Below are 27,510 nucleotides of genomic sequence, written 5' to 3'. Positions count from 1 at the left end.
CTCAGTAATGGGAAAAACAAAAGCAAATAACAGACCAAACCAAAAACAAAAAACTCATTTTCCTTCCCATCCATATGAAAAATGATCCCAGTCACTTCTGTTCTGCATTTTTCTCTTTATAAAAACACTCCGACACTTAAATTTATTTGACCCAGCACCTGAGAACAGCTCTGTGAAACAGGGTCAGCCTTCCCATGCAGCGATGAAGAAGCGGGGCACAGAGCCCAAAACACTGGCCCACAACCACCCGATGCCCCTGGGGATGGACACTAGGGCTTCTGGTCTCAAAACCAGGAGGCCTTCTTCAAGGGAAATAGCCAGAGATCTTTAAGCTCTTAAAGAAAGCCAAGCCCGTTTTTTCACTATAAGGATGTTGTCCAAGGGACCTAGCTTTTGATGCCTGACCCCAAAGGATGCTCTTTTAAGCCACGCCAGGGTTTGAACTCAGGCCTCACATTTGCTTGGGCTGGTGCTCTACGATGTGAGCCATGCCTCCAGTCTAGCTTTTTGCTGGTTAAGTAGGAGATGGAATTTTCTCAAGACTTTCCTGCCTAGGCTGGCTTTGAATGGCAATCCTCTGATCTCAGCCTCCTTTCGCTAGGTTGACCAAAAGCTTGGTCAGGAGAGAGGCCAAGATGCATTTCTCAGAGGGAGATGATCAAGTGAAGGCTTCCAGTATTGCAAGGCAGAGGCTGAAGGTCTGGCTGTCCACCTGCTCCTGGCCGCCCCATGTGCCTGCCCACCACAAACCCACCGAGGCTGTTACCTTGCTGGTTTCCTTCAGTGGGTTAAACTTTACCCCCCTGTGCTCTTGTTTGAACTACTGATTCGCTTAGCAAACATTTTCTCTATAAATAATGAGTAAGTAAACGGCAGCTGGCTGCTGATAAATTATTATGAGTTGGGAGTTAATGGGGTATAAAGTAAGTAACGAGCAGGCTTGTTTTCAGTCTGTACCCCTCGCCTCCCCATCATCCTTGGGAGCTGCACTGAAGAACCTTGGAGTTAAATTCATGCCTTCTCTCTGTGCCCCCTCTATCACCCAAGACCACGCTGGGCTGCCTTCTACCCCACCTCCAAGTCTGAGAATGGAGCCACCCCCACCATCTTCCCAGAGTGCCTCACTCCCTACTTATGGTACAGAGTTCCACAGCGTTAGACGTGAAGGGCAAGAAGTGAGCATGCAGGGATGATTCTCGTTCTCTTGGCCATGCTGCCTAGCTTTCCCTTCCTAGTCCGTTTTCTTCGCTTCTCTGGGGGATGTGGCCGTGCTTCTAGTCCATGGATGAGTGGTGTACTGGAGGTCCCATCTAGCAATGCATCCTTGGGTTTCTTTTGTTGGCTCTAAACAAATGATATGGGAGTGGTGCCTGGGCATTCTCCACACTCTGCTTCACCTTGGTGCCTTGCCTCAAGGAGATGGCTTTGAGTAAAGATGCACTATCTGCTTGAATTGTGCCCCAGAAGAAAAGTTTTCTTTCTGGCACTGGCCTGATGGGAACCAGCATTGCAGCAGCTATTTGCTGATGGCTCAAGTAATGGGTGGGTGCACAGATGAATGGGTTGATGGGTGGATGAATTAATAAACAGATGGGTATGTGGGTAGATACCGGATGATGGATAGACCGATGGACGGATGAATAGATGGGTCGATATTGGAGGACCAGTGGATGAATGAGCATATGGGAACTTGAGTGGATACTGGATGGAGAGGGAGTTGAATGGTAGCTGGATGTATGGATGAGTGGGTAGATAGGAGCTTGGGTGGATACTGGATGGATGAATGGATGGATGGAAAGGAAGTTCAACAGTAGTTGGATGTATGGGTGAATGGGTAGATGGGAAGTTGAGTAGATAATGGATGTATTGAGAGGGAGTTCAATGGTAGCTGGATGTAAGGGTGAATGGGTAGATGGGAGGTTGGGTAAATATTGGATGGATGGATGGGAGGATAGCCAGGAACATAGGGCAGATGGGTGAAAGGATAGATGGGTAGGTGGACCAGAATGGATGGATGAAGATCAGCAAAAAATGGGTAGATGAGAGGAATAATGGATGGATAGATGAATGGATGGGTGGAGTGGAGAATGGACAGTATGGCCTGATGGAGAATGGATGCTGAATGGGTAGATGAGAGGAATAATGCATGGATGGATGGATGGATGGATGAATGGATGGGTGGGTGGATAGAAGAATGGACAGGATGGCCTGACGGGGAATGGATGGATGGATGACTGGGTGAGGGCACCAGTGGCTGAATGGGTAGGTGAATGGGTGTGTAAAGTGGGGAGGGACAGAGATGGATGAACTGATGAGTGAGCAATCATTCACCCCTAATCAGCCAGCTAGGGTCAACACAGGTGGGGACCAGGAGGTAAATGCCCCTGCAAGGATGATGGTAATCCTTTCCCAAACACTGGGACAGAGACCCGGAAAGAGGGAGGCTTGTCTGCAGGCACAAAGGGGGTAGAAGAAGAGCTCCATCTCCTGCCCCCTCCTTGTGCCATCCCCTTGCTCAGCCTGATGGACGCTCTGATATAGAGGAGTGGGGGGTAAGGACACAGATGCACACGCAGCGCCTGGAATAGGGAGGGCAAAGCGCCGGAGAGCCGAGGTCTGTCTGCACAAAGCTGGCCAGCCGTGGGGGCGGGGGGGGGGAGGGTATGGTTCATGGAGAAGACAGACAACAAGGCCCCGCACCTGGCCACAGTCCTAAGAGCTGTCAAGTCGCTCGGACAGAAATCAACCCTAGTGATCAAGGGACGCTGACAGTCCTCAATCGTCTACAAACAGCTCCCAACAAGTCCTCGAAGCATCCTTGATCTGGGGCTGCCAGTCCCAGAGGGCCGTGCTAATAACGATCGTGGAGGGCTGGGCACAGCTGGGGAAATTCTGAAGTTGCTGTGACCCTCCTCCCCTGCCTTTGAAGGGGTCCGATCTCTCCCCTCCCTCGCCCGCCTTGGGGTCTTTTGAACACCTAGAAGAAACGGAATCCTCTTTTGAAGAGGACTTGGAGACAGACCTTTTGATTAAAAAGTAGGAGCAACTTCCCAGGCACATGCCTTTTTGCAGTTGTCAAAGGGAGAAGTTGTCAGGAGGTGAGGGTGGCGCTTCTCATCCTGGGTCTCAGAGCAAAGGCAGACATGTCCCTGGAGACTGCAGAAGGGCTGAGCCCCAAGGAGGGGGGAGGGGTACCTGCAGGGGTCTCTTCCATGGCAACTTTAAATGTGGGTCACTGCCAACTCAACTAGAAAGTTCTCCTCACTAACGAGGTGCTCCTGGGTACTCACCCCCACAGTGGCAGATGGGAACACAAATCCCAGCACTGTGGTTCTGAACACACCTGCTTTTACCTGGTCGCCGGGAAAAGCCCAATGTGGTCAGACTAGTGATAGGCACAGAATGAAGTGTCTCACCAACTACTATTATTACTTTATCATTTCGGGACCACTCCTCCATTTCTCTAGTCTTACTCTTTGTAGTTTCCCCTCTCCCCATTCTCTCGCTCCTCCTGGCCACACGAGGAGATAGACAGATGCGAATGCCAAGGCTCAGGGAGCTCAAGTGACTTGTCTAAGGTTACACAGCCAGCAGGTCATCCACAACACTGAAACCCCACATCCACCAGCACTCCACCAGCACTGAGACAAGAACTGTGGACCTAGGGTCTCCTCTCTTGGGATGGGGCTAGCAACAATCATAGCTGTTAGTAACCAAGCTCCTGGTCAATTTTTTTTGCCACTCCTGGGGATTGAACTCAGGGCCTGGGCACTGTCCCTGAGCTTCTTTCTGCTCAAGGCTAACATTCTATCACTTGAGCCACAGCGCCACTTCCAGCTTTTTCTGTTTACGTGGTGATGAGGAATCGAATCCAGGGCTTTGTGCATGCTAGGCAAGCACTCTACCACTAAGCCACATTCCCAGCCCTGCTCCTGGTCAATTCTGAGTGCCTTTAAGTGCATGAACGCATTTGGTTTTCACCCCCACCCCAGGAGGAGGGGTGAGATTATTATCTCGTGGCTATGCACTGCTGCACAAGCCCCAATTTCCCACCTGCAAAATAGGGACAAGTATCAAGTGATGAAATATCTATAAAGTCCTTGGAGCCTGGTCTGTAGTAAATGTCCAATATATGCATCTCTTCCTGATGAATATTCAAACCCCCTTCCCCCATTCACCGCAAATCAGTTCAGCCAAGTGATCCATGTCCCCTCCCTCGTCCCAAATGAGGATGGTGGCCAGACACCTAGGTCCCCAGAGAGGAAGTCTCCTGGGAACAGATCCCCATCCCACCTCCAGGCCCCAGGCAGCCGCTGTGATAATGCAGGCTCTCCCCCAGGGGGACGGGAGCTTGTCCTGGGAGTGGGCCTTCTAGGTGCGGCTCAGCCTGTCCCACAGTGGTCACCTCAGCACTGAGAGTGTCCTGCCACCCGTCCAGTGAGGAGGGCAGAGAGCTCCATTCCCACCCGGACCCTGCCCAGACGCAGACGGGCTGGGCCGTCATGTGTCATGTCCTGCGTGGTGGGAGAGGGTGTCCCCACACAGTGAAGCCAGGGCTGGCGCCGTGGGAAGGCTGGCAGGTCCTCTCCAGTCCGGCTCCCCAGACAACGGGCCCTGCCCTTCCTCTGGCCACTGGGAGCCTCCCTCTCTGTGCTCCTCACAGCAAGGTTCAGTCCTCTTCTCCCCTTTCCATGATGCTCCCCCAGGGTGCTGGGTCTCAATGTGGGGCCCCAGCTCTGCAGCACCCGTACCACAGGAGAGGACCATTACAAAGCACCAAATGCCAGTTCCTAGTCCTCGGCAGAGCCATCAGGGAGGCGGGTGGGCAGGCAGGTTGGGGAGCACAGAACCAATCCGCCTTCCCGAACCTTCCATGGGACTCTAATGCACACCACTAGAGACCCAGATCTGGGGCACACAGCACCCCACAGCAACAGGTGGGCCTCAATCTTACATCCCTCTCTCGTCTAGAACTCAACCCCAGTGTGATACATGCAACCACACACACAGGCGCCGGGCACTGAGCGAATGGAATGAACTCTGCCACCTTGGAGCCCCCAGCACACCTTCACTGACCCTCCTTCCTTTCATGACCCCCGACGGCCAGACACTAAGAAGAGCCACACAGGCAGAAGGGTTTCTGGGTAGCGAATATCCACATTGGGGGGGGGGGGACAGGGGGGAGGACACGAAAGCACATTCCATGTTATTTTCTTTTTTAACAAACTATTCTTTATTTCTGAGTTGGCCCCAACCCTCTAGGCACCTATTTGATCAGACTGAGATCCTAGTCAGTCAGTCCATCTGTCTCTCTGTCCTCCCTTCACCTGTGTCTCCTCCCCTTTCAGCCCCAAACAAACCCTCCATCCACCCCAGAAGAGGCTTGCTCACACTGCATATATTAGCAGATTGATTTTCCCCATGCCAGGCACTATAAGATTTATCTAGCCCTGTGGTTCCCCATCGACTGAGGAAGGCAATGTCCCCAGCGGTCAATCAATCCTGATCTACTCTAAGACACGGAGTCAATATCTATTTATGATTTGATTTATGGGCTTAATTACCTTAAACGCAATCTGACAGGGGACTAAGCCACAGCTGAGCAGTGGCCAGGCAACAGGAGCTGAGTTGGGGAACCCATCACACTGAACCCCAGTATTCAGCAAGCTCCCTGAGTAGATAGAGCAACCCTGACCTTACCCGGATCACCCACTGTCCACGCTCCCTTGTCACTCTGGCCCGGGGTCAGGATTTCAATCTCCACCTGCCATCAACTGGCGCCATACGCCAGGCAGGCGTGGAGGCTCCGATGACCAACTTGAGTGGGAGATGAGACAAACTTTGTTGTCCCCAGAGGAGAGGACACAGCACTCAGCAGGGCCGGGGGTGTCGACAGGGCGTCAAGGGGAATGCCAGGGCTGATGTGGGACTAGGAAACAAAAAAGAGCTGAGGCGTCCATTTTCTCTGCGCTTGGGTCCCAGACCCCCCTTTCTTAGCTGAGACCCCCTGGGCAAAATTGTTCTGAAAAGCTGGTTTCTGCAGTCTGATCAAGGTTCATGCAAAGGCAGGGGTTTCTGTCCTTTAAGACCGGGTCCACCTCCCCCATCCCCAGGCACAGACATGGAGTCACAGGGAGGGCTGGAACATCACAAGGCTCTTAATTACGACGCTCCTTCCTCTGAAGCGGCCCCAGCGCCCTGATCACTGTTCACCGAGGCCTGTCAGCGGCGCCCAGGAGAAGTGTCCTCCGCGGAGGAACGCGCGCACCCACGCTCGCCTCGAAACGCCAGTGCGGCCGGCTATATTTAACTTGGTAAACAGTGGAAACTGTTGAGGATGCTGCGTGTCCAGCCCCCCTACCGGCTCACGGCTGCTTTCCCCAAAGGGAGCTGTCCTGCCAAAGCAACTTCTAGAAGGTGTACGTGGTCCCGCCAGTGTCAGCCATACCATACCAAACGTCCCTGCACCCTTGGACTAGAAAACACAGCGACGATCTGAATACAGCAAGCTCTTGCATGACAGAAGAGTCCGCCACAGGATGCCCCCAACTCCTTCAGTGAGATCCCCATGGCTTCCCCCTCCCGGCCTTAGGGGACAAGATTCAAATTCCTGACTCACAGGTTCTTTCTCTCACCAGCGACTCCCGTGTAGAGCTCATCTTCCTGGAGCCCCCAGGCCTTTGCCCGTGCTATACTTTCTGTTTGGAACAACACTATCTTCTTACCTACCCGGCCCTTACCAGATTGGATAAGGGGCCAAGCTCTGGGTCCACACAGCCTCCGCTATGGTCCTCCTGCAGAAACTAGGGTCCCACTGGAGAGTCATCTAGCCAGCCTCAAGAGGACAAAGGTCATGACTTCCTCCCTGTGTTCCTAGCACAACAGAACCCTTCGCTCACTGAGTATTTGGGATAAATCACCTTTGCTGTGTCCCCTGCAACTGACATTACCCCATTGGCATCTCTTGTCCCCCATTCCCCTATCCCCCACCCCCACCCCCGATTCCTCTCACAGCCTCTAGCCACCCTTTCCTCATCTCTGCACTGTTTTCTTTAGGTCCAAGTCATGCTCTGAAATCCTCACTTAAAAATACCACACGTTACTGCTACCCTCACCCAAGGGGCTAGCTGGGGGCATATTTTTTGGAAACTCCATTCATTCCACAAATACAAATGGAGCCCCTGATTGGTGTGCTGGGGGCTGAGGACAGAGAAGCCAGTCCAATCAAGAGGCCCTGCCTCTCCTGGGGCTTTGTGTTAAGTGAGGAGGGGACCCAGCTAAGCCAGCAAACCAGCAGGAGGACCACAGGGCTCTGATCCACAGTAACTCAGCCCTAGGGGAAAGAGCCAGGCTACTTTAGAAGGGTGAGGGGTGGGAGGCTGGAGGCAGGTGCATGTGGGATGGGTCGTCTGACTCTCTGCTCTTCTGGATGCTTCTTTCACAGCCTAGCTTTCTCTCAGCCCCTTGTGAGATGGGCTTGGCTCGACCCTTGGTTCTGGGATGACCTCCCTGGCCTCCCAGGAGGACCTCAGGCTCAGCCAGAGCACACGTGGCCTCAGAGTCCACGTCTACCCTATGACTCACGCGTGGTGATTTCCGGTCCCAGCCCCAAATCCCACACTCGACAGTCGTTGACCCTAAGCCTGGAGCTTAGAGGAATGAAGTCACTCAGCTGAGCCGGGAGCAGAGCCGGGACAGGAACTCAAAGCCCTCTCAACAAACACAGCCGTGTTCAGCACCTGAGACAAAGATGGCCCAACTCTCCTCATCGCTGCTCCTCATTTTGATAATGCCGAGGAAATTATCAGAGCAACTAAGAGAGGGAGGAGTCAGGGAGCACTTGCAGTTACAGGAAGCGGAAGCTCTGGGAACTATTTCCGTCGATCTCTAAGTCTTTTTGTTGTTGTTGTTGATGATGTTGTTGTTGCTAGCTCATCCCTGGGCTTGAACTCGGGGCCTGGGCACAGTCCCCGAGCATTTTCAATCAAGGCTGGCACTCCACCACTTGAGCCAAAGTTCCACTTCTTGCTTTTTGGTAATTCATTGGAAATAAGAGTCTCACAGACTTTGCTGCCCTAGGCTGGCTTTGAACCATGATCCTCTGATCTCAGTCTACTGAGTAGGTAGGATTACAGGCATGAGTCACCAGCTCCCAGCTCAAAAGAAAATTATTTTTCAAGTGATAACAGACATTGTCTATGGTAATTGAGAATCTTGGGGATGTGAGCCATCTTGAGGGCCCAGACCACGACCCTCATCCAGGTAAGTCTTCTGCTGGCCACCTAGTTGTTTCATCTGTGCTCCAGGCCCATGGAGCACAAGAGGGGTCCATTTATAACATTTCCTTCACAAAAGTCCCCCTGCCCGCGGTTTCATATCGCCACACAATTAAAGAGAGCCACCGACAAAAAAAAAAAAAAAAACCCACAAAAAAATGCTTTTCAGCTGTGATTTATAAAGGGAAAGCAATTCAGCTTTTATGGGCAGAAAAGGAAGCCAGCACCACTGGAAGATGGGAGATGGGAGATGAAATCTTCGTGTGCTCAGTTCCCCCTCCCCCTCCCCCCCTCGACTCTTGTATATTATATTTAGGACAATCAAACTGGTCCAAGGGAGATGGCGGGGGTGGGGGGTGGGGTAAATCAGAAAGACAGAAGTACCAAGTTACAGGAAAACAAAAAAGCCAGTCGCAATCTCTTGTGTCACCCAGGCTCTCCGCAGAAGGCAGGGCCTTGTCCCCCCATCGGCCTGTCAGTTACAGACAGCAGCAGCGTGGTGTCACTGTATTGGGGAGCATAGAAAAGAAGCACGGAATTTGGGAAGTGGGAAGAAATAATTGGCAAAACAGCTCCGGGTGTTCCGCTGGATTTGAAGAGCAGTGTAAATGAGACCCGCTGCATTTCATTTACACAGGGTGTGGCTGCCTGCCGCTTGCACGTGGACAGGTGAGCGCACCGTGATGAGAAGAGGCCACCCGATTCCAACGCAGGGTGGGCAGAGCCAGCCCTTCCCGCCCTTCTTTTTCTTGGGGCTCACAGCCTTGGACCCCCCTACCACAAGGAAACTAACGTGTGCTGGTGACGCTGGGACAGAAGAACCAGCCAGACTTCTTCCTGGAGGCCCTGTAGGTGGGAGGTGGCCCCTCCCTCCTCACCCCCCTCTCCTCTGCCTGTACCTTTCCTTACCACAAGTGAGTCTGCGCATGTGAAGCCAACCAGCCAAGGGAAAAAGGTACCAGGAAGCCGAGGAGCAGCCAGAATGTTTGCTATTTTAAAAACTCTTGCTCCGGCCCAGTGCAGTGGCTCGTTCCTATAGTCCCAGCTACTTAGGAGGTAGTGATCGGAGGGCTGTGGTATCAGGACAGTCTAGGCAGAAAACTTTTCCAGAGACCTCATCTCAACCAATAAACAGCTGGGGTGTGGTGGAGCACCTGTCGTCCCAGCTCTGTGGGAGGCAGAAATAAGAGGACGGAGGAAAGATCTTGTTTGGGAAATAAAGCAGTGGGCTGCAGGCATGGCTCCCGTGACAGGACACTTGCCGGGCAAGCCCAAACCCCAGGACCCCCCAAAAACAAACGACCCCCAAACAAAACCAACCCCAAACCCCGCTCTGTTTTCCCAGTGCGGTAAGATGCTCTCCACAGCCTCTGCCAGGGCCTTTGAAGAAAATGCGATTGCCTGGCCTTCTGCATTCCTTTTCCTTTCTTCATCCCTTCCCTTCTCTCTGGCCCTCAAACTTGGCATCCTCCTCCGGCCTCTGGACCTTTGTACCTGCTGTACCCCTATCGGAGCTGTTCTTTTCTTTGCTTCTCAGCATGACCGGCCCCTCATCCTGAGTGGATCTCAGCTCCCATAATACTAAGATGCCTGAGACGCCTCCTCTAGAACCTGTCACCAACCACCCATCACCCCATTTGTATCCTTTAACGCAGGCATCATGGTTCATTCATCTTGCTTGATTAACTTTCCCTGGAAAGTAAAGTCCTGGGATCAACTGGAGACGGTGTATTCTGAAGGTCTGGCCTGCAGCCTGGCACTCAATCAGGCTCTGGTCCGTGTCTATGGAAGCCCACCTTAGCACTGCAGGGCACGCGAGGCCCAGAGCCCCCACTGGGAGGAGGAAGGGTTGGGCACTTGGACATCCCGAGCTCTCTCCCACTGTGGACCCAGCACTCACATCTCATCGCCAGGGGGGTTGCAAGGTGTGTGTGTGGGGGGGGGTGGTGGTGGTGTGGAACTCTACAGGAGAAGAGTTGTTTGCTAGGAACAGGAGTAGGCAGGTTGAGTCTCTACAGAGGTGGGTCTCATCCCACTGAGGGCTGGGCCCCAGCCGGCCAGAGGTGTGAATCCACACAGAAGGCCTGGAGGGAACCTAGAATTCCCGCCCGTGCCCAGCTGAGGCTGTGGAGGGGCCCACATTTCAGAAAGCATCAGGGTTTGTTTTTAGTTTCCTCCACAATAATGTATTTTAGTTTTGCATACTCATTCACCTCAATGACTTGAAAAGCTTGAACTTTTACAATAACTGTTCTTGGAGGAGTAGGGAATGGGGTGTCCCATAGTCCAGGCTGGCCGGGAACTTGCCATCCACCCTCCTTCCTCTGCCTCCTGAGTGGAAAAGCTGGAATTCTGGGAGATAATTCTGTGTGTGTCTGCGTGTGTGTGTGTGTGTGTGTGTGCATACACGCGTGTCTGTGTGCACGAACCACTCACAAAAGTATATAAGCAGCAGCAGATCAAAAGTACAAACTCAAAACTCACATCTGATAAACCAGTGGTCCCCGGGCTGGGAATGTGGCTTAGTGGTAGAGTGCTAGCCTAGCATGCACAAAGCCCTGGGTTCAATTCCTCAGCACCACATAAATAGAAAAAGCCGAAAGTGGCGCTACAGTGCAAGTGGCGCTAGCCTTGAGCAAAAAGAAGCCAGGGACAGTGCTCAGGCCCTGAGTTCAAGCCCCAAGACTGGCAAAAAAGAAAAAAAAAAACAGTGGTCCTGGAGTTGGTGTGTGTATGTCTGTGTGTGTGTGGCCAAAGTCTGAATCTTTCTTAAGAAGATTCCAGAAGCACCCAGGCTGTGAGCAGCAGCTATAAGGCCTGGGCTCTGGGATGGAGTCTTCCAGGTGATCCTGGGCCGCCCAGAGGGGCAGAGCTCCGGAGCCTGGAAGCTGTCCCTGCCCACTCTGGTTCAGGCGGCCACCTGACAAAAGACAGGGTAGCCTCGTGCTCAGGGGTCCATCTGCTCCATTCTCGGACTGTGTGGCTTGTTTATGACCTAGGTGGGGCTTCCCTTTGCCTCTCAGGCCTGTGTTACCACACAGTGTTCAACAGGAGAGGAAAAGTCCCGGGAGAAATGAAAGCTGCTGGAGCCTCTACTTCTTTCATTTATTCCAGAGGCTGGGACTCCAGGGAGAAGTTTGGGGCCCGGCCACTTGCAGCCTTGACAAAAGGAGGCAAGAAAAGAAATCCCAGCCTTGGCCAGACCCAGTGTTTCCATTTTCTTTTCAGGGGGCTAGAGCATCATCGGATTCCTGATCAATCTTTCTGGAAGATTCAGGACAGCTCCCTGCTCCTTAGCTTCACCTTTAGTGGCCACTACAGGGTGCAGTTTGGTTTGAAAGGTGCCACCTACAAATGGACTTGTTTCATGAGGTCAAAGGAGAAGTGCCGGGCAGAGCAACACCCCCAGAGACAACCAGGCCCTAACTCCTGGAGGTATGAATGCCACTTCAAGTGGCAAAGTGGGATGCTGTGGATGGGTCCTGAACACAGCCTCATCCCATTGGTCCTTGTAAGAATGGAGCAAGGGTAGGTGGACTGAAGAAGATGATAGGACCACGGACATCAGATGTCCTGCTGCTGGATTTGAAAGGAGGATGGGGCCAGAAACCATGGAATGCAGCCCTACAGCTTCCCAGGCTGGGAAAGGCCAGAGAACAGATCCACTTCCGGAAGCTGGGGAAGGGAATGCAGCCTCATCTGGGTTTTAGTCTAGCGGCCCGCATGAAGGCATTGTGTTAGGAAGGGGACAGGAGTAGCTCCTAGAGTCTGCATTTGGAGCACCATATATCCACTGCAGGTCCGGAGAGACTCCCCTGCCCGCCCCTTGAAGAAAGAAGCGCCATCCCTGAGCGGTTCCTGGCTGACCTGCAAGCACAACCCATGTTCAAAGAACTCACAAGTTTTGCCAGTGTCAGCACGAACATCCGCTTCCACCTGCTCTTTTTACAGATGTGGAAACTGAGGCCCGGGAATCCCCACCCCATCCCCCACACCCATGCACCCTCTGCAGCTGGGCGGAAGGGCGGCAGACGCTTCCATTCAATTGTCTCATTATCGGCTTTTCCAATTCTATTTGGTGCTTTGAACACGAGCAGTTGCACAGCCTGTCGATAGCTTTGTGATAATTCCATAATGACCCAATCCTGCAATCTCGCAGCCGCTGACTCTCACTGCATTTGTGGAGAAAGCAACCCAGTAGCTCGCGGGTTGTTACCCCATTCCCCAAGTGCCATCCACAGTGCAGTACAAAGAAGCTAATCTTAGAAATACTTGTTAACTTCAATGCTAATTGCTAAGTCACTGGCTAGAACGTGCCATTGAACGTATCTGAAACATGCCAGGTAATTATCTGGTCTTATGCACCCTGTAAAATGAAACCGGGGTCCAAATTTGTCCCAGTTGGTTGGCTGGCACCCAACCACCGATCTCTGCCAGTCAATCAGCATGCAAGCGATTAATCAAATTACTCAAATATTTGGTCGCGATCAGATGTTCCAATGACAAATCTAGATGGCCAACAAGTGGGTAGTTATGAATGGGCGCACGCAGAGCCCTCCCCTCAATCAACAGATAACAGTACAATCAGAGGACATAAATACCACTTTTTTGGGGGGCTCATCTGGCATCCTCACACAAAATACCAAAACACTTCAGAGACCAATTACACGTCCCAAAGCTGCAAAGCCTTTATGGCGGTGCCAGGAAAAGACTGGGCTCTTTGTGAGTCTGTAGGTAGAGGCCACACGTGAGGAGGGGGCTCAGAGTTTGCACAATAGGGGGAAGGGGGGTGAATGCAGCTGGCAGGCGGGCTGTACAACACATTTTCATAATGACCACTCATTTTTTTTTTCCCAATGTGTGGCTGCTAACTGGGTCCATCCATTTCCAAGTAGCCAGCCTTTAGGAAGGGGAGGGAGGAGGGAGGCAAGGGTCTGTGGTAAATGCTTGGGGCGGGGGGGGACTGAGAGGGCAGGGGAAGAAATCAAAGAACAAGGAAACAGGAGGTCCTTAGAGGGGTCAGGAAATAATTAATTCAGGAGGTGGAAAGCAGAGTTAACAGAGCTGAAGGTAAGGAAATGCTAGAGAGGAAGCAGTAGTACCAGCCTAAGGTGGGAGCGGTAGGAGGAAGGGAAAGCTGGCTTTCCAACCAGACTTACGCATTCAAGTAAAGGGCTCCTGACTTCCTCAGTAAGAGGAAGAAAGGAAGCCAAGAGTCTCGCTGGCGAAGTGTAAGGACGGCCCCAGACGGCCCATAGGTCACCCAGCATCTTCTGGCCACCGACCTGTCCCCGGACTCAGCAAAGCTTCTCATTCAGAGACTCATTCTCCACACCCAGGAAAACCACCTCCGTCACTCTGGCCAACGGGTGGGTGCGAGGAAGCACATCACAGCAGAGACCTGGACATCCTGCTGCACCTGGGGCCCCCAGACCTCCGTGGGAACCAGCCCCAGACTGTGCTGCGGGGGTAAGAAGCCCCGTGGGTCAGAACTGAGGCTCCAGCCTCCTCTCCCCCGGCCAGCCAATCACAGCCCCTACAGAAGCCCGCCCGCCAAGCCGGCTCCTCCAGAACTGTCCACAAGACAGAAGAGCCTGTGTGGGTGCAAACTTGGCAGCCCAGACACAGAATTCATGACCCGAGAGTCCCTTCTCCCTGTCATGAGGGGAGGTCCCCAATCCTTTACCACACCCTCCAGCCACCACCGTCTACGAAGTCAGTGGTGACAGGGGACAATGTGTCTGCCACCAGTTGTGCTCAAGGCTCAAAAGCAGACTCAAGGAGAGTCTGTCATTCCGGGGGGGACAGATCCAAGTGGAGACCTTTGGGAGGGGCATCTCAGGCCACCCCCAAAATGCCATGCTATACTTGACCTCCAAGAGGTTCCACTGGCTGGGCTGAGGAATGATCCAGAACCACATTCCTCCCCCAGGTCGGGCAGCACGAAGCCAAGTGAAGCCACCGCCAGTGGCCAGGTGACTCACCTGGTGATGATGGCCAGGTGGGGTGGGCTCATGCAGGCCCCCATGAAAAGCACCACGTTCTCGTGCCGCGTCTGCCTATAGGCCATCACCTCCCGCTTGAAGGCCTTGAGCTGGTCCTCGTTGTCCCTCTCAATGTCGATCAACCGGATGGCCACCTCACCGTGCCAGCGGCCGTGGTACACCTGCCCGAAGCGGCCCTTGCCGATGAGCTCGCCGATCTCCAGCTGCTCGAAGGGGATGTCCCACTCCTGCAGGAAGATGCTTGTCTGGCTCGCCTTGCGCGGGAAGCTCCGGGCCGAGAGCAGGGACAGGTTCATCTCCTCAAAGTCATCTTCTGACTCCTCAGCTTCATTGTGGTCTTCTTCATTCTGTCGCCGGAGGGGAGAGAGGTCAGAGCCATTGCTGCCCCCAGCTCCCCCCTCCCGTGGTCCTGCTCTGCATGCTGGAGCTCTGTGGAGGGCTGGGCATGTCGCCACAGTGTCACCTGCACGCATGGCTGGTGAGGGGTGGCTCTGGTCTAGGATCACTGAACCATGGAAATCAGCAAACTGCTTTGTACTGCGGGGGGTAAACTGAAGCTCAGAGCAGAGAAATGCCAAGGGCACTACCCATTCTAGTTTTTGGGACTCTGGTGGTGGTGTTAGGGGTGGGGGGGGCTTGAGGCTTGAACTCAGGGTGTGGGTGCTGTCCCTGAGCTTTTGTGCTCAAGGCTAGCGCTCTACCACTTGAGCTACAGCTCTACTTCTAGCTTTTTGGTGGTTAGTTGGAGGTAAGAGTCTTGTAGATTTTCCTGCTTGGTCTTGCTCTGAATCCCGAGCCTCAGACCTCAGACTTCCAAGTATCTGGGTTACAGGCGTGAGCCGCTGGTGACTGGCTTGTTCTGGTGACCTATCTCAGGATACCTTCCGCCCAGGTGAGCTGGGATGGCAGTGGCCCTGGATGCCTCTTGCCGGAGGTCACAGGCAGCCAGATGCAGGGAAGACGACCACTGGGGCACTGGACTCCTGCTATCCAAGGGCATCCCATTCCATCCACCATGCTGCTTTTGGCTTGTCTCTCAGCGTGCATGTGATTAGGGGGTGACAGGCTAAAATATGGGTGTGCCTGTATGTGACGTGTGACAGCCATCAGTACCGAGTGTCCTGCCTCCCCTGGGGAATTTAGGATCAATGATTCCGAAATTGGGAGAAGGCAGAGCATAGAGGTTCACATAGCAGCAAGGCAGGCAGGAGACCCAAGAGATCCAGCCATGTCCTAATCTACAGAGCCGAGAGTATCAGCCAATCGGGAACCTATGTTTTTACCATGCGTGCCCACGTGGTTCCAACACACTCAAACGTGACCATCCTGAGGGCAAACCCCTCAAGGTCAAGAACGCACCTATCCAGCATGGCGTTTGGGGTTCCTCAGCACTGTGGATCTTTTTGCTAGGAACAGTAGCCACTAGGGCTGTCCCAGAGGCCCTGTCCTGGTAAAAATGACCTGAGAAAGTAGGCATGGGTTGTCCTGGCTCTCAATCCCTTGGCAAACTGCTCACCACACCACCCTCAGAATCAGCCCAGGAAATGTTAGCTTCTCCCAAGATCATTTTCCCAAGGACCTTCTGTAGTTCCAGAAAAAAGACCTGATTTCCCTGGAGACCTAGAGAACCTGAATTCTTGAAGTTGAGTTCCTTCAGCCCAGGGCACAGTGGCAGAGCTGGGGGCTCAGACTCCATAGTTCTGACCTGGGAAGCTTCCTTCATTCCTCTACAACCAGAGGTTCAGGGTGGGGGGAGGGAGCATTCTCATTGCTCTACCACGCGTGGCATCCAGGGGGGCCCCCCATCTCCACCAACACATTTTTTCAAAGGTACTAGGGCTCATCCCCTTTGTTAGTCACCAGGTCCCGAGCTCTTTTTTTCAACCACAAATGTAAATCTCTGGCCAACTTCTGCACAACTGGCTTTTCCTCCTGAGGCATATACCGTGTGTAACGGCCCATTAGACTCGTGTGGGAGGGGCCATGCTCCTTAACTGTCCTGGAGTCTCAACATCCATCAAAGAGCCATCCCTCCCACAGGCACCCCAAGCCCTCTGAAGCATCAAAGGCATCAGCTGGCCTTTTCTGTGTTCTTAGCAGACCCTGGAAAAAGCCACTTCCCTCAGCTCCAATTCTCACCTCTGAGGTTGGCTCCACTTCAATTTGAAGTAACGGGTTTCCTTCCAAGCTTTAAAGAAAAAAGAAGAAGAAGAAGAAGAAATGTGACCCTATGTGAAAGATAAGTTTGTGGGTGAATTGAAGCTAGACTGAAGTTCTACCCACTAAATTGTTATCTCACAACATTTGGGTCTAAAATCATCCCTAACCTGGCACGTGTACAAAGGATTCCAACAGATGCTAGATTGTTCAAGGCTCATCTTTATTGCTTCAGTTTCAACTACAAAGCTTCAGTATAAATTGGCCTTCGTGTCACGAGTCTTAGATGTTCCTAAGTCTTAGCTGCTTGCTGCAGAAGAATGAATCTGATGTCTAAAGTTCACTCACTATCAGAATCTCCTGGGAGGATGTTAGTGTTCATTTGTTCATTTAGTCATGCATGCATGCATTCATTCAGTCACTCACTCATTCAACCAGGATTCTGCTCCAGAAGTAGTCCTGAAGATTTATTAGAGTTGACCGTGGCCCAAGCTCATGACTTCAAGCATGACTATTGAAAGACCTAAGGCAAGTTGTGTGGTTAAATGTGACAAGGGCCAATAGTTGATGAGTTCAAGGAATGGAGTATGAATTCCCAAGAGGGAGTGTTGCTGGATATAACTGCAAGATCCTGGTATTTGGTTTGGAATTTGTCAAGTACATGGAATCAGGACATGGGGGATGAGAATGAGATGACTTCACAGTGTGTGTGTGTGTGTGTGTGTGTGTATGTGCATATGTATATGTGCTGTGTTTACAAGCTCATGAGCTGTGACTGCATTTTAAGCATGTGAACATGCTAGGTATGGGTGCTGGAGCCCATTGTGCTTGCCTGTGCAAGCTCTGCATGGGGATTGTGGGATGTGTCCTATACAGCACTTCTCTCAGGTGTGTAAGTTGTGTGAGCATCCTGAGGTTGGGGGATGCAACATACGGATGGGGTAACTGGGCATATATTGGGGTGTAAGATTGTTGAGTGGAGAGTTGCCTCAGGAGAATGGTGGCCATGGTGAGCACTACAAGTGTGGCTACAAGGCAACACCTGTACTACTGAAGGCACACAGAGTTGAAACAGGTGGACAACAGAATCATAAAGAAAGCCACGCCCACTTCATACTTCTCCAATGGGAGCTCAGTAGATTCCCCCTAACTGCCTCCTTATTGGGCGGGAGGGCTGCTCATCCTGACCCACAGACCCTAAGAAGTTGCTCACTCAGAGTTCATTCACTTTCTGGAGAGGTGCCTGGTGCAGAGGCTGAATGATCCTAAAGTCCCAAAGAAGGGGAAAGAGGTCATCATGAAGCAGTGTGTAACTAATTATTTACTGAACAGACAGGGGAGAGGGGATGAAATGGCAGTGTGACAGCTGCTATGCCAGGAAGTTGGTTCCCAGGGGTGGAACAATATGCTTGGGGTACCCCTCTCCACACCTCACACACAGGAGAGCCCTCCTGGGTCAGCATGGAGCTGTGATTGAGCTGTCAGAGCTACTGGAGGAGTGGGTTCCTATCGGTCTTCACCGCTTCCCACCAGCACTCCTTCTCTATTGAGTTCACACAAAGTATGGAGTTGATTTATGTGCAGCAGAGACTCAACCCAGAGCAAGACGTCAGCACTATAGCCCCTAGCAAGTTTCTGCCGCGTTTACTTGAGTCTAATATGAATCAAAAAGGATGGAAAAAAAATTAGAGGAGCCCAGAGAAAAGGCCAAGTCAGCAGAAATATGAGTTGGGAAACTGGTCAAAGCCAGTGTGCCCCAGTTCCAACCAAAGAAGTAAACAGAGTGACGTCACCTTGGCTGTCCAAGCCGTAGGCTGTCGCACACGCAAAGAGTATCTGTGACCTGGGACAGTCTCACTCGGTGTTATTTACAATGATGTTGAGAAGGGACGAGAGATACAGCAAGAGGCAAAAGAGAAAAGAAAATGGCTCTACAATGACATGTTATTTATTTATTTATTTATTTAGTGCCAGTACTGGAGCTTGAACTCAGGGCCTGGGTGCTGTCCTTGAGCTTTCTGGCGCAAAGCCCATGTTCTACCACTTGGGCCATAGCTCTGTTTCTGGCTTTCAGAGATAAAGAGTCTCATGGACTTTCCTGTCCAGGCCTGCTTCAAAATTCTATCCCTAGGACCTCAGCTTCCTGATTAGCTAGGATATTAGGCATCAGTCAGTGGAACTGTGGCTCAAGTGGTAAAGCACTAGCCTTGAGCAAAACCAAAATCAAAACTCAGGGACAGCACCCAGGCTTTGGCCCTGAGTTCAACCCCCAGTCCACACACATTATGCGTGTGTGTGTGTGCGCGCGCACATACACACACACACACAAGCTCTGCCAGTAGTGGTTCTATAATTGGTTATTTTTCCTTTCCTTTTTAATGTAATATTCAAAATATCCAAAATTAACTTTTGTTATCTGACACGAACCAGGAGCTAGCAAGCTCGTTCTACAAGGTACTCAATTAGATCAGATAATCAGTATGGCTTCAACTTGTCAGCTCTGCCTCCATTTGGAAAAAAGAGTCATAGACAAATAAATTGCAGGGATACATGCTAATAAAGCTTTATTTATAAAAGCAGGAGATAGCTTGGTGTGTCTTACAGTCTAATGTTGACTGATTCCTGGTGCAAATCTAGAGTGCACTGTTTAAAAGATTAAGTGAACATTTACTAAGGTCCAGTTGGTGTCCAGGGAGAGCTGTCTTTCTCATCACATGGAGGGAGCAGGGAGGGGCTAGGGAAACGCCCTGCTCCCTGGAAGTCACACGTGCCATATTCCTTGCATGTTGAGACACAAGGCAAAGCTGGGGGGAGGGGGTACAGGTGGCCACTGTGACCTGCCCTGACCCATTTATCTCTTCCTAAGTCATGCCCTGGGCCCCTTTGTTCCTGCCCCATTTCTTTCGGAGGAGGAGGGGCACGGTGGGAGGGGTGGACAAAGCTGAAGGCTGAGGGAGACAGAGCTGGGCTCCACTTACATTGGATTGGAGGCCACCGGATGCAGGATGACCTGGGGTGCCCGTGTCGGCGTCTCTGGCACAGGTACCACATCTGAGAGCCAGAGATGGCACAGTCAGAGGCCAAGCCTGGAGTCTCCCCACCCCCACACAGTACACAGAGGCCCCACATGGGGCGGGGAAAGGAGTTGGGGGGGGGACCAGCGTGAGTCTTCCACCCCCACCCTGCGCACACAGAAGTCCCAGGAAGGGGGAGGGGAGGGGAGCCATATTTTGGGTTCCAGGGACAGTGACTCCCATCCCCTCCCGGGGTACCCGACCGTGTGCCGAGAGAGACGGCGTTCTACAGGACGTCCATCCTGCATGTGTCTCCATGGGTGACCCCCCCAAGCCTCAAGCCTGAAGCTTCCACTGGACATTCCCATGCCCGCCCCCCTCCCGAGCTCCTGCCGGGAGGTTAAGGTCACATGGTTCATCCCCTCACCTATCCCACCCTGTGACCTGAGAGCAGCTCTGGGACCCCCTGACCCAGCCAGCTCCATCTTGAGCTTTCTTGTGCTCCAGACCTCCCTCCCTCCCTCACCTCCTCCGTGGCCACCGCCAGCCATTACCCTGGGCATGGCCACCGGCAGCCGGCTCCCCTTTCTGATCTTGTCCCCACAGACCACCCCCCACCACCACCTCCAGGGCTTGTCACCAGCTCCCAGGACACTCACCTGGGAAGATGAACTGCTGCTTGTATTTGTAGTAGTGTGACACTGCTTGTAAGAGAAAGAAGCCAGGAGGTGAGTGAGAATGCCCAGGTGCCACACTGGCACGCGGCGGCCACCACAGGGTCAGGCTTCTACAGGCTCTTGGGACCAGAGCTCCAAGCACCCAGGCCAATTCCCCCAGGCAGCGTCTTACCCTTTGTGCAGACCACTATACCTCTGTGTGGGTACAATGCATAAATACAGGCTCACACCGACACACATGCACATGGTCTACTCTTTAAATCAATATTAATTATTTCCTTTGTGTGCATTTAATTTCAATGGCTTTAAAATATTTTGTAAACTGAGGGAAAAAAACAAACACTTTTTTTTGTCAGTTGTGGGGCTTGAACTCTGGGCCTGGGCACTGTCCCTGAGCTCTTCATCTCAAGGCTAGTGCTCTACCACTTGAGCCACAGTGCCACTTCCAGTTTTCTGGAGGTTCACTGGAGATAAGAATCTCACAGAATTTCCTGCCCAGGAAGGCTTTGAACCACTATCCTTAAATCTTCAGATCTCAGCATCCTGAGTAGCTAGGATGACAGGCGTGAGACAATGGCACCCAGCTAGAAAAAAATAACTTTTATATGTCTAGACATGATGGCTCATGCCTCTAATCCCAGGTACTTGGGGGGTATGGACAGAGAGCTGCAGCCCAAGGCCAGCTGAGCAAATCATTAGCCAAAGCTCATCTCAACCAACAAACTAAGTGGTTAATGGCTCTCCCCCAGATACCAGGAGGCACAGATGGGAGGATCAAGGCTGAAGGTAAAAGCACAGACCCTACCTGAAAAATAACTAAAGAAAAAAAGGGATAGGGTGGGTGTGTCTCAAGAGGTAGAGTACCTGCTTATTAGCAAGAGCAAGGCCTTGAGTTCAAATCTCAGTACAACCAAAAACAATTCTTCCTGTATTTCCCAAGTTTTCTGCATTAAGATTATCTTCTTTTTTCTTTTCTTTTCTTTTTGTTTTGCTGTTGTAATAAATGGCTCTGTGCTTCATGGCTAAACACAGTACATGTGTATCCACTTAGATTTGAGTCCAAAGTTTGAATTGTGCTTTGAGATTCTGGGTCACTTTGAGGGTCCTCATCTCATCCTTTGCAGCCGGATGAGACCCAGAGGATATTGGCTCAAGATTAGACTTCAATGTACAGGGGCAAGAAATGGGGACAATGATGGTCACTGGTGGCCCATGTCTATAACCCTGGCTACTCAGGAAGCTGAGATTTGAGGATCATGGTTCAAAGGCAACTGGGGTGGTAAAGCCTGTGAGATTCTCATCTCCACTAAACTACCCAAAAAGCTGGAAGTGGAGCTGTATCTCAGTGGTACAGCATCAGCCTTGAGAAAAAAGAAGCTCAGGAATTATATCCAGGTCCTAAGTTCAAGCCCCAGGAAAGGTGTATACACACACACACACACACACACACACACACACACACACACACACACCCCGGTACTGAGCACGTGCAGCCTTTATTTCTTCTTGCTATTTCTTAAGCAATATGGTGTAATAGCTAGTCACAGAGCACCTGTAGTGTGTCAGATGCTATAAATCAGTAGGAATGCCTTAAGAATATGGGAGAGGTGAGTGGCCCCTATTGCAAATACTGAGCCATTGCATATGAGGACTTGAGCACCCTTAGGTTGTGGTGTTCCTGTGGGCGCAGGACTAGGACCCCAAGGGACAAATGTATTAGCTGAGGTGAATAAACAGGCTGTTCCCCTCAGCTCTCTTAACAGACAGGGATGATTTATAATTAAGTGATGACTGGATAGCTTCGGGTGCTAAGTCATTTGTCTGGGGGATGCAAATGCAAATCCCTCCCTGAGGTTGGAAGTGATTTACAACTCCCTTCAGGACAGAGTCAGACCTAGTATCTCAAGATCCCAAACTCCCTGCAAGATCATACGTAGGGATGTGGCACACGTTTGTTGAAAGAATCCCAGCACTTGGGAGGCCGAGGCAGAAGGACTGCAACTTCATGGCCAACCTGGCTATCTATGGTAGTGAGACCAGCTCAGAAAAGCAAATGCTGGAGATGTAGCTCAGTGGCAGGGAACTCACTGAGCAAGCGCGGAAGGCAGGCCCCGAACTCAGTTCCCAGTGCTGCAGAAATGTAAAACCCAAGCCAAGTGGCTCACAGTCAGCGGCCGCCACCACGTGCTGTGGGCCTTTTTGTGCCTATACTCAAACATAATGCTGTCACCCGTACCCCAACACACACAGTCACTTTGTAATACAGAGAATGGTTATCATGTCCATGATTTTGCTAAGCACCCATCTTTCCACTTAAAATGCATTATGGGTATTTTCCCACGTCAAGGCTCCCCAGGATACTGCATTTCTTGGATGAGATCTTTGATGAGACTGTCACTCTGCTAAACTCTGTAGGCCTGCTGCTTTAATGACTCTAAGGGGAAGGAACTATTATTATCCATTGTGCAGATGGGGAAACTGAGACCCCGCAAGGTAGGTCATTTGCACACCATGTAGATATTAAGTGGTAGAGCTGAATTGAAGGGCTCAACTATGGAGCCCAGGTGGCTTCAAACCCATGATCCTCCTGCTTCAGCTCCGATTCAGCCTTTCAGAAGAGGAGCCCTCACCCTGGGCCAGGCCGGGTGACCTGCCTAGCTACCCAGCATCCCTAACTGAGGTGACTCTGCTGCGACCTGTGTGTGGCCACGGGTGGCCAAGGCTGGCTTCCACGTGCATGGCCCTCACTCCTAGCAGACATGAGGCTGCATCAGAATTAAATACACAAATGAAAACTACCAGAGGGGGTTGACACTGATCAAGCAAGACACATTGCACTGATAAACTAGCATGTGGGATTGAAAGCGTGTTATACAACTACTTAAAGATAATTTAAAAAATGTTTTTAACTACCCAAGTTTCAAGACTCAAAGCCCCATCCATTCCCTCTCTAGGAAGAAGTGTGCATGGGGACAGCCGGCTTGTCCTCAGCCGTGGGACTGAGTCTGGGGGCTCCCAGGTACAGGCCTTAACGTCAGAGAATCATCTGAAATGGAGACAGATTAAGTCTTTGCTCCTTTAGGAGGAGTCACCTAGGTCTAGTTTATCACAGCTACGGAGACCCCACTGTAGCCCTCCTGGGGTCTGGGATCAAGATTGGGGCTGCATTCTGGAAGTTAGGGAGAGTCTCAGATGTGGCCCACTGCAGGGAGGAACATCCCTTACGCCTAATGACAAAGGGCAGCAAGAGGCCACAGCGGCCCCGAATGGCTCCTCCACCATCTACAGCCCAACGGCTCCTCCCCAGGCAATAGCCCAAGTAGGAGATGGTAGAACCTTCTAGAACATTTCATCCAACTACCTTCTTTCCAAGGTGAGAAAATGGAAGTCAGAAGGCTCACCGCAGGCATGTGGGAGACCTGGATCTTGAACCCAGGACTCTAGACACACATTCAGAGCATTTGTCTGGCATTGGGGACCGGGACACAGAAAACAGGCAGAATTCAGGAATGCGTCTCTACATCCCCTGGCACATGGCCCTGATGCCAATGTCCATCAAGCTAGCAGGACAAGTGCCACAGAGAAACGGACTCCTCTGCACCCTAGCCTCGGGTGAAGACTGGCGCTGCTGCCAGCCAAAAGTTAAGAGTCTTCATGAAGCCCCTGTGCCATGCCCTGTCTCAGTTTCCTCATCTGTAAAATGGAGCTAATTCCACTTACCTCATGGCTACTCTAAATGAAATAAGGCCCTAGTTGGCAACTGCCCTGCCGATGGCAAGGGTCCACCCACATTCCTCCACGGTCCTCCCTGCCCACCAGGCTGCTATCCACCCCCCACACACACACCCCTGAGCAAGGACAGGCCCCATCACCCTCTCTCTCCTCTGCCCCTCCAAGACAGGGACGTACCTGGCAGGTTGAAGTTCTTCTGTTGCCTGGCGCACTGGGGGGAGGGGTGGAGGGGGGAGGGCGGCGTGGCGCTGGGCGGGAGGGGAGGTGCCGGCGAGGAGGGCGTGGAGGACGTCGTGGAGGAAGGGTTGCTGCTGGAATCTGGCTGGTAAGGGACAGGGATGTGATCCTGCAGAAACGGAAGGGGGGGCAGGGTTACCACGGAGTGAAGACCACAGAGGTGATGGCCACGTGTACCCCGGGCCTCTTTGATTCTGGACAGCCTCACGCCGAGGTGCCCAGTGTCCTTGCCCAAGCCTGACACCTCTCCTCCCGGGTGTTTATTAAAGAATCAACAGCCTGACAGCTCCCGAGCACAGGGGAGCGAGAGGCAGCATCCTCATCCACAGCTCGGCTGGAGTCTGCACTACCTCGCACAGCCCCTGGATCCGCTCCAGAGCAAAGACACAGAGTTCAAATGCGCATTATCAGGAGACAAGAAGGAGGGAGGGAGGTAAAGGGAGGGGGCAGTGTCGTGGGTCAAATACTACCTCCCTGCAAAGGTATGTTACCTAGTAATTCAGAATCCACTCTCATTTGGGACCAAGAGTCTTTTGAAGACATAATTAAAGGAAGGGGTGACCATCCTAGACTAAGTGGGTGCTAAACAGAAAGGAATGGACAGACAGACCACACACACACACACACACACACACACACACACACACACACAGCCATGTGAAGATGAAGTAGAGATCAGAGGGCTGCAGGCATCCTCAGAAGCCGAGGGGCTGCACCTCTTCCTTCAGAGGCTCTGGCAGGCCCCGCCACTGACCGTGACCGTGCTGAAAGCCACAGCTTGCTTAACCATTCTTCCATTGGAGGTCCCATGCGCTGCTTGCTGCCTGCTGGCTGTTGTGGATAAAGTTACTATGAGCATGTACGTGTAGTATATGTCTATATAGCTCTGGAATCAACGTTCAAGGATGCAGCTTCTGGATTATATAAAAAAAATATCATGGTTCGTTTTTGCTTTTTTAAGGCAAGACAGTATTTTTCAGCACAGTACACTCTGGCTGACTTGGTGCCCATTTTCCCTGGCTGAACTCTCCAACAGGAGGGGAAATTCTTTCTGCAGGTGAGGCCCAGGTCCCCATGGGACCCGTAGCTGGAGTTGGAACTCCATCAGAGAGGGGAACTTGAACTCTTCCAGATCAAGCAGGAAAGGGCAGCTGGCACGATCCTCCTTTCTGAACACAGACAAGAGACAGAAGCACCCCTCAGAGCCCATCCACGCCTCACCCTTCCTCCCGTATGGAGTGCTGGGCTCCCACGGGGTGCAGGTCCCAGCTCCCAGCCCAGAGACAGGAACACAAGTCTGGGCTAGCAACTAAGACACTCACCTCTCACTCTGGGAATCCAAAAGGAGGATGCTCAGCTGGGTCCCCGCTTCACTGGGCACTGAGCTAAATATGGTGGGGCTAACTGCCTTCTCGCGGATAATTCCCTTATCTGCCCTTTGCCTGCGGACCCCACAGCCTCTGAGGAATGGCATGCCCTAAATAAACAGGGGTCACTGCCCAGCACAGGACCCAAACTGAAAGTGCTGAGTGAGCTGTCCAGTAAGATGAGGTGCTGAAGTATCAGGAACAGAGGCTGAGCAGAGAGGAACGCAGGGCACACAGTACACCACAAACAAATGAGTAGATGGTCATGAAGACCGCAAAACCCATGGCATCCTTTGTGGAGCACTCCAACGGCACAGAGTGAACGTGAGCGCAGAGGACGAAGGCGTAGGTCGTCAGTCACCGAACAGGCAAATCCACGAAGCGTGCCTGGGGGCTGGCTCACGACAGAAAGCCAGAACAACCCTCCATGGTCTTATTTGTTCCACTCAAGACAATCCTTTGTGTGTCCTTTCATGAGGCCCAGATCCTAAGGGCTGGTGTCCTGTCCCCGTGTCCCCCCCATGTAGGTCTTTCCTGTAGACACCCCCCTCGGCTGACCTAGGTCAGGTACGTCTCTGTTCCGTGCAACCAACTGAACACAGCTCCGCAGCATGCAGCCCCTTCTGACCCTGGACCACGGCAGGCAGACCTTCAGCCTCTGCTTCTGGGGCAGATAGTAGTTCTGAGGCCTTGATCAAAGGGACCTGCACCCTGAGGAGCACGGCTGTGCTGCTGCCAATGCTTCTCTTCTCTTCCACCCGCTCTGCCTTCTTCATCCCCTCACCCTCCTGTCTTCTTCTTTTTTTTTTTTTTTTTTGGCCAGTCCTGGGCCTTGGACTCAGGGCCTGAGCACCATCCCTGGCTTCTTCCCGCTCAAGGCTAGCACTCTGCCACCTGAGCCACAGCGCCCCTTCTGGCCGTTTTCCATATATGTGGTTCTGGGGAATCGCACTGAGAGCTTCATGTGTAGGAGGCAAGCACTCTTGCCACCAGGCCATATTCCCAGCGCCCCTCCTGTCTTCTTGATCTCCCTCTTTCCCATCATTTACAGTCTCCCTCATTCCCTCTATCCTTTTCATCTGCTCCATCTTTTCCTCTTCTGTTTTATTTTTCTCTTTCTCCCCCTCTTCCTTCTTTCTTCTTCCTCCTCTTTTCCTTCTTACTCTTAGTTTCCCTTCTCTTCTTCCACCTTTCCCTCCTGCCTCTCCTTCCTTCTTCTCTTGTTCCTCCCATCCTTCCTCCTATTCCTCCTCTTCCTGCCCCATCTTCTTCTCCTCCTTCTCCTCTTCTTCCTGCTCCCCTTTCTCCCCACCTTCCTTCTCCTTCCATATTCCTCCTCCTCTTTTTTTGTTCTGTCAGTCCTGGGGCTTAAACTCAGGGCCTGGGTGTCAGCTTTTCTTGCTCAAAGACACAGCTCCACCTCTGGCTTTTAGGTGGTTAGTTGGAGATAAGAGTCTTATAAACTTTCCTGCACAGGCTGGCTTTGAACTGCAACCCTCAGATCTCAGCTTCCTGAGTAGCTAGGTTTCCAGGTATGAGCCACCAGCACCTGGCTTCCCCTCTTTTTTTCCTGTTGCTGTTCTTCCTTCTCCTCTTCTTCTTCTCCCTCATCCTTTTCTTCCTCCTCCTCTGGTTCTTCTTCCTCCTCATTTCATCATCAAGCTGCAATCATGCCAAGTACCCCCATCGTGGACTAAATCCCTCTCACACATCACACATCTATTCCTCTCCACTACCTCAACAATATCTACTGTACAACCCAATTCACACAAAGGAAAAACCAAGACAGTCAGACTGAAAGGGCCTTCCCACAGTCACACAGCAAATTAAGGAGTTGAGCTGCAAGTCTAGGCTTTCCCACTCCAAAATCCATGTTCCAACCACCATGGCAGGTGTGAAAGCAAGGGCTTTGCTCTGTGATACTGGGCGGATGGAGCTGGGAGAAGAGACAAAGAGCAATGCGGAGAACACTTCAGACAGAGCACACCGGCCCAGAAATCCACACCACTCCTTGCATCAGGGCCTGACAAAGGCCATCAGCATAA

General features: G+C 52.0%; 1 protein-coding gene across 1 annotated transcript in view; it reads right to left on the bottom strand.

Moving 5' to 3' along the window:
• Ksr2 (kinase suppressor of ras 2) overlaps positions 1–27,510 on the bottom strand; it is a 199,554-nt gene that overhangs the window by 26,277 nt on the left and 145,767 nt on the right. Inside the window, exons 10-14 of the mRNA XM_048340914.1 lie at positions 24,039–24,207; positions 20,112–20,153; positions 19,417–19,489; positions 16,421–16,469; positions 14,261–14,628 (exon numbers count right to left, since the gene is read on the bottom strand). Of these exons, the coding sequence (XP_048196871.1) occupies positions 14,261–14,628; positions 16,421–16,469; positions 19,417–19,489; positions 20,112–20,153; positions 24,039–24,207 (701 nt within the window). The remainder of the gene's footprint in view (positions 1–14,260; positions 14,629–16,420; positions 16,470–19,416; positions 19,490–20,111; positions 20,154–24,038; positions 24,208–27,510) is intronic.

Source organism: Perognathus longimembris, chromosome 3, assembly GCF_023159225.1.
Source record: "Perognathus longimembris pacificus isolate PPM17 chromosome 3, ASM2315922v1, whole genome shotgun sequence".
NCBI classification, from domain to species: domain Eukaryota; kingdom Metazoa; phylum Chordata; class Mammalia; order Rodentia; family Heteromyidae; genus Perognathus; species Perognathus longimembris.
The sequence above is the reverse complement of the archived record's forward strand: the minus strand, read 5'-3'. Positions and strand labels throughout refer to the sequence as shown.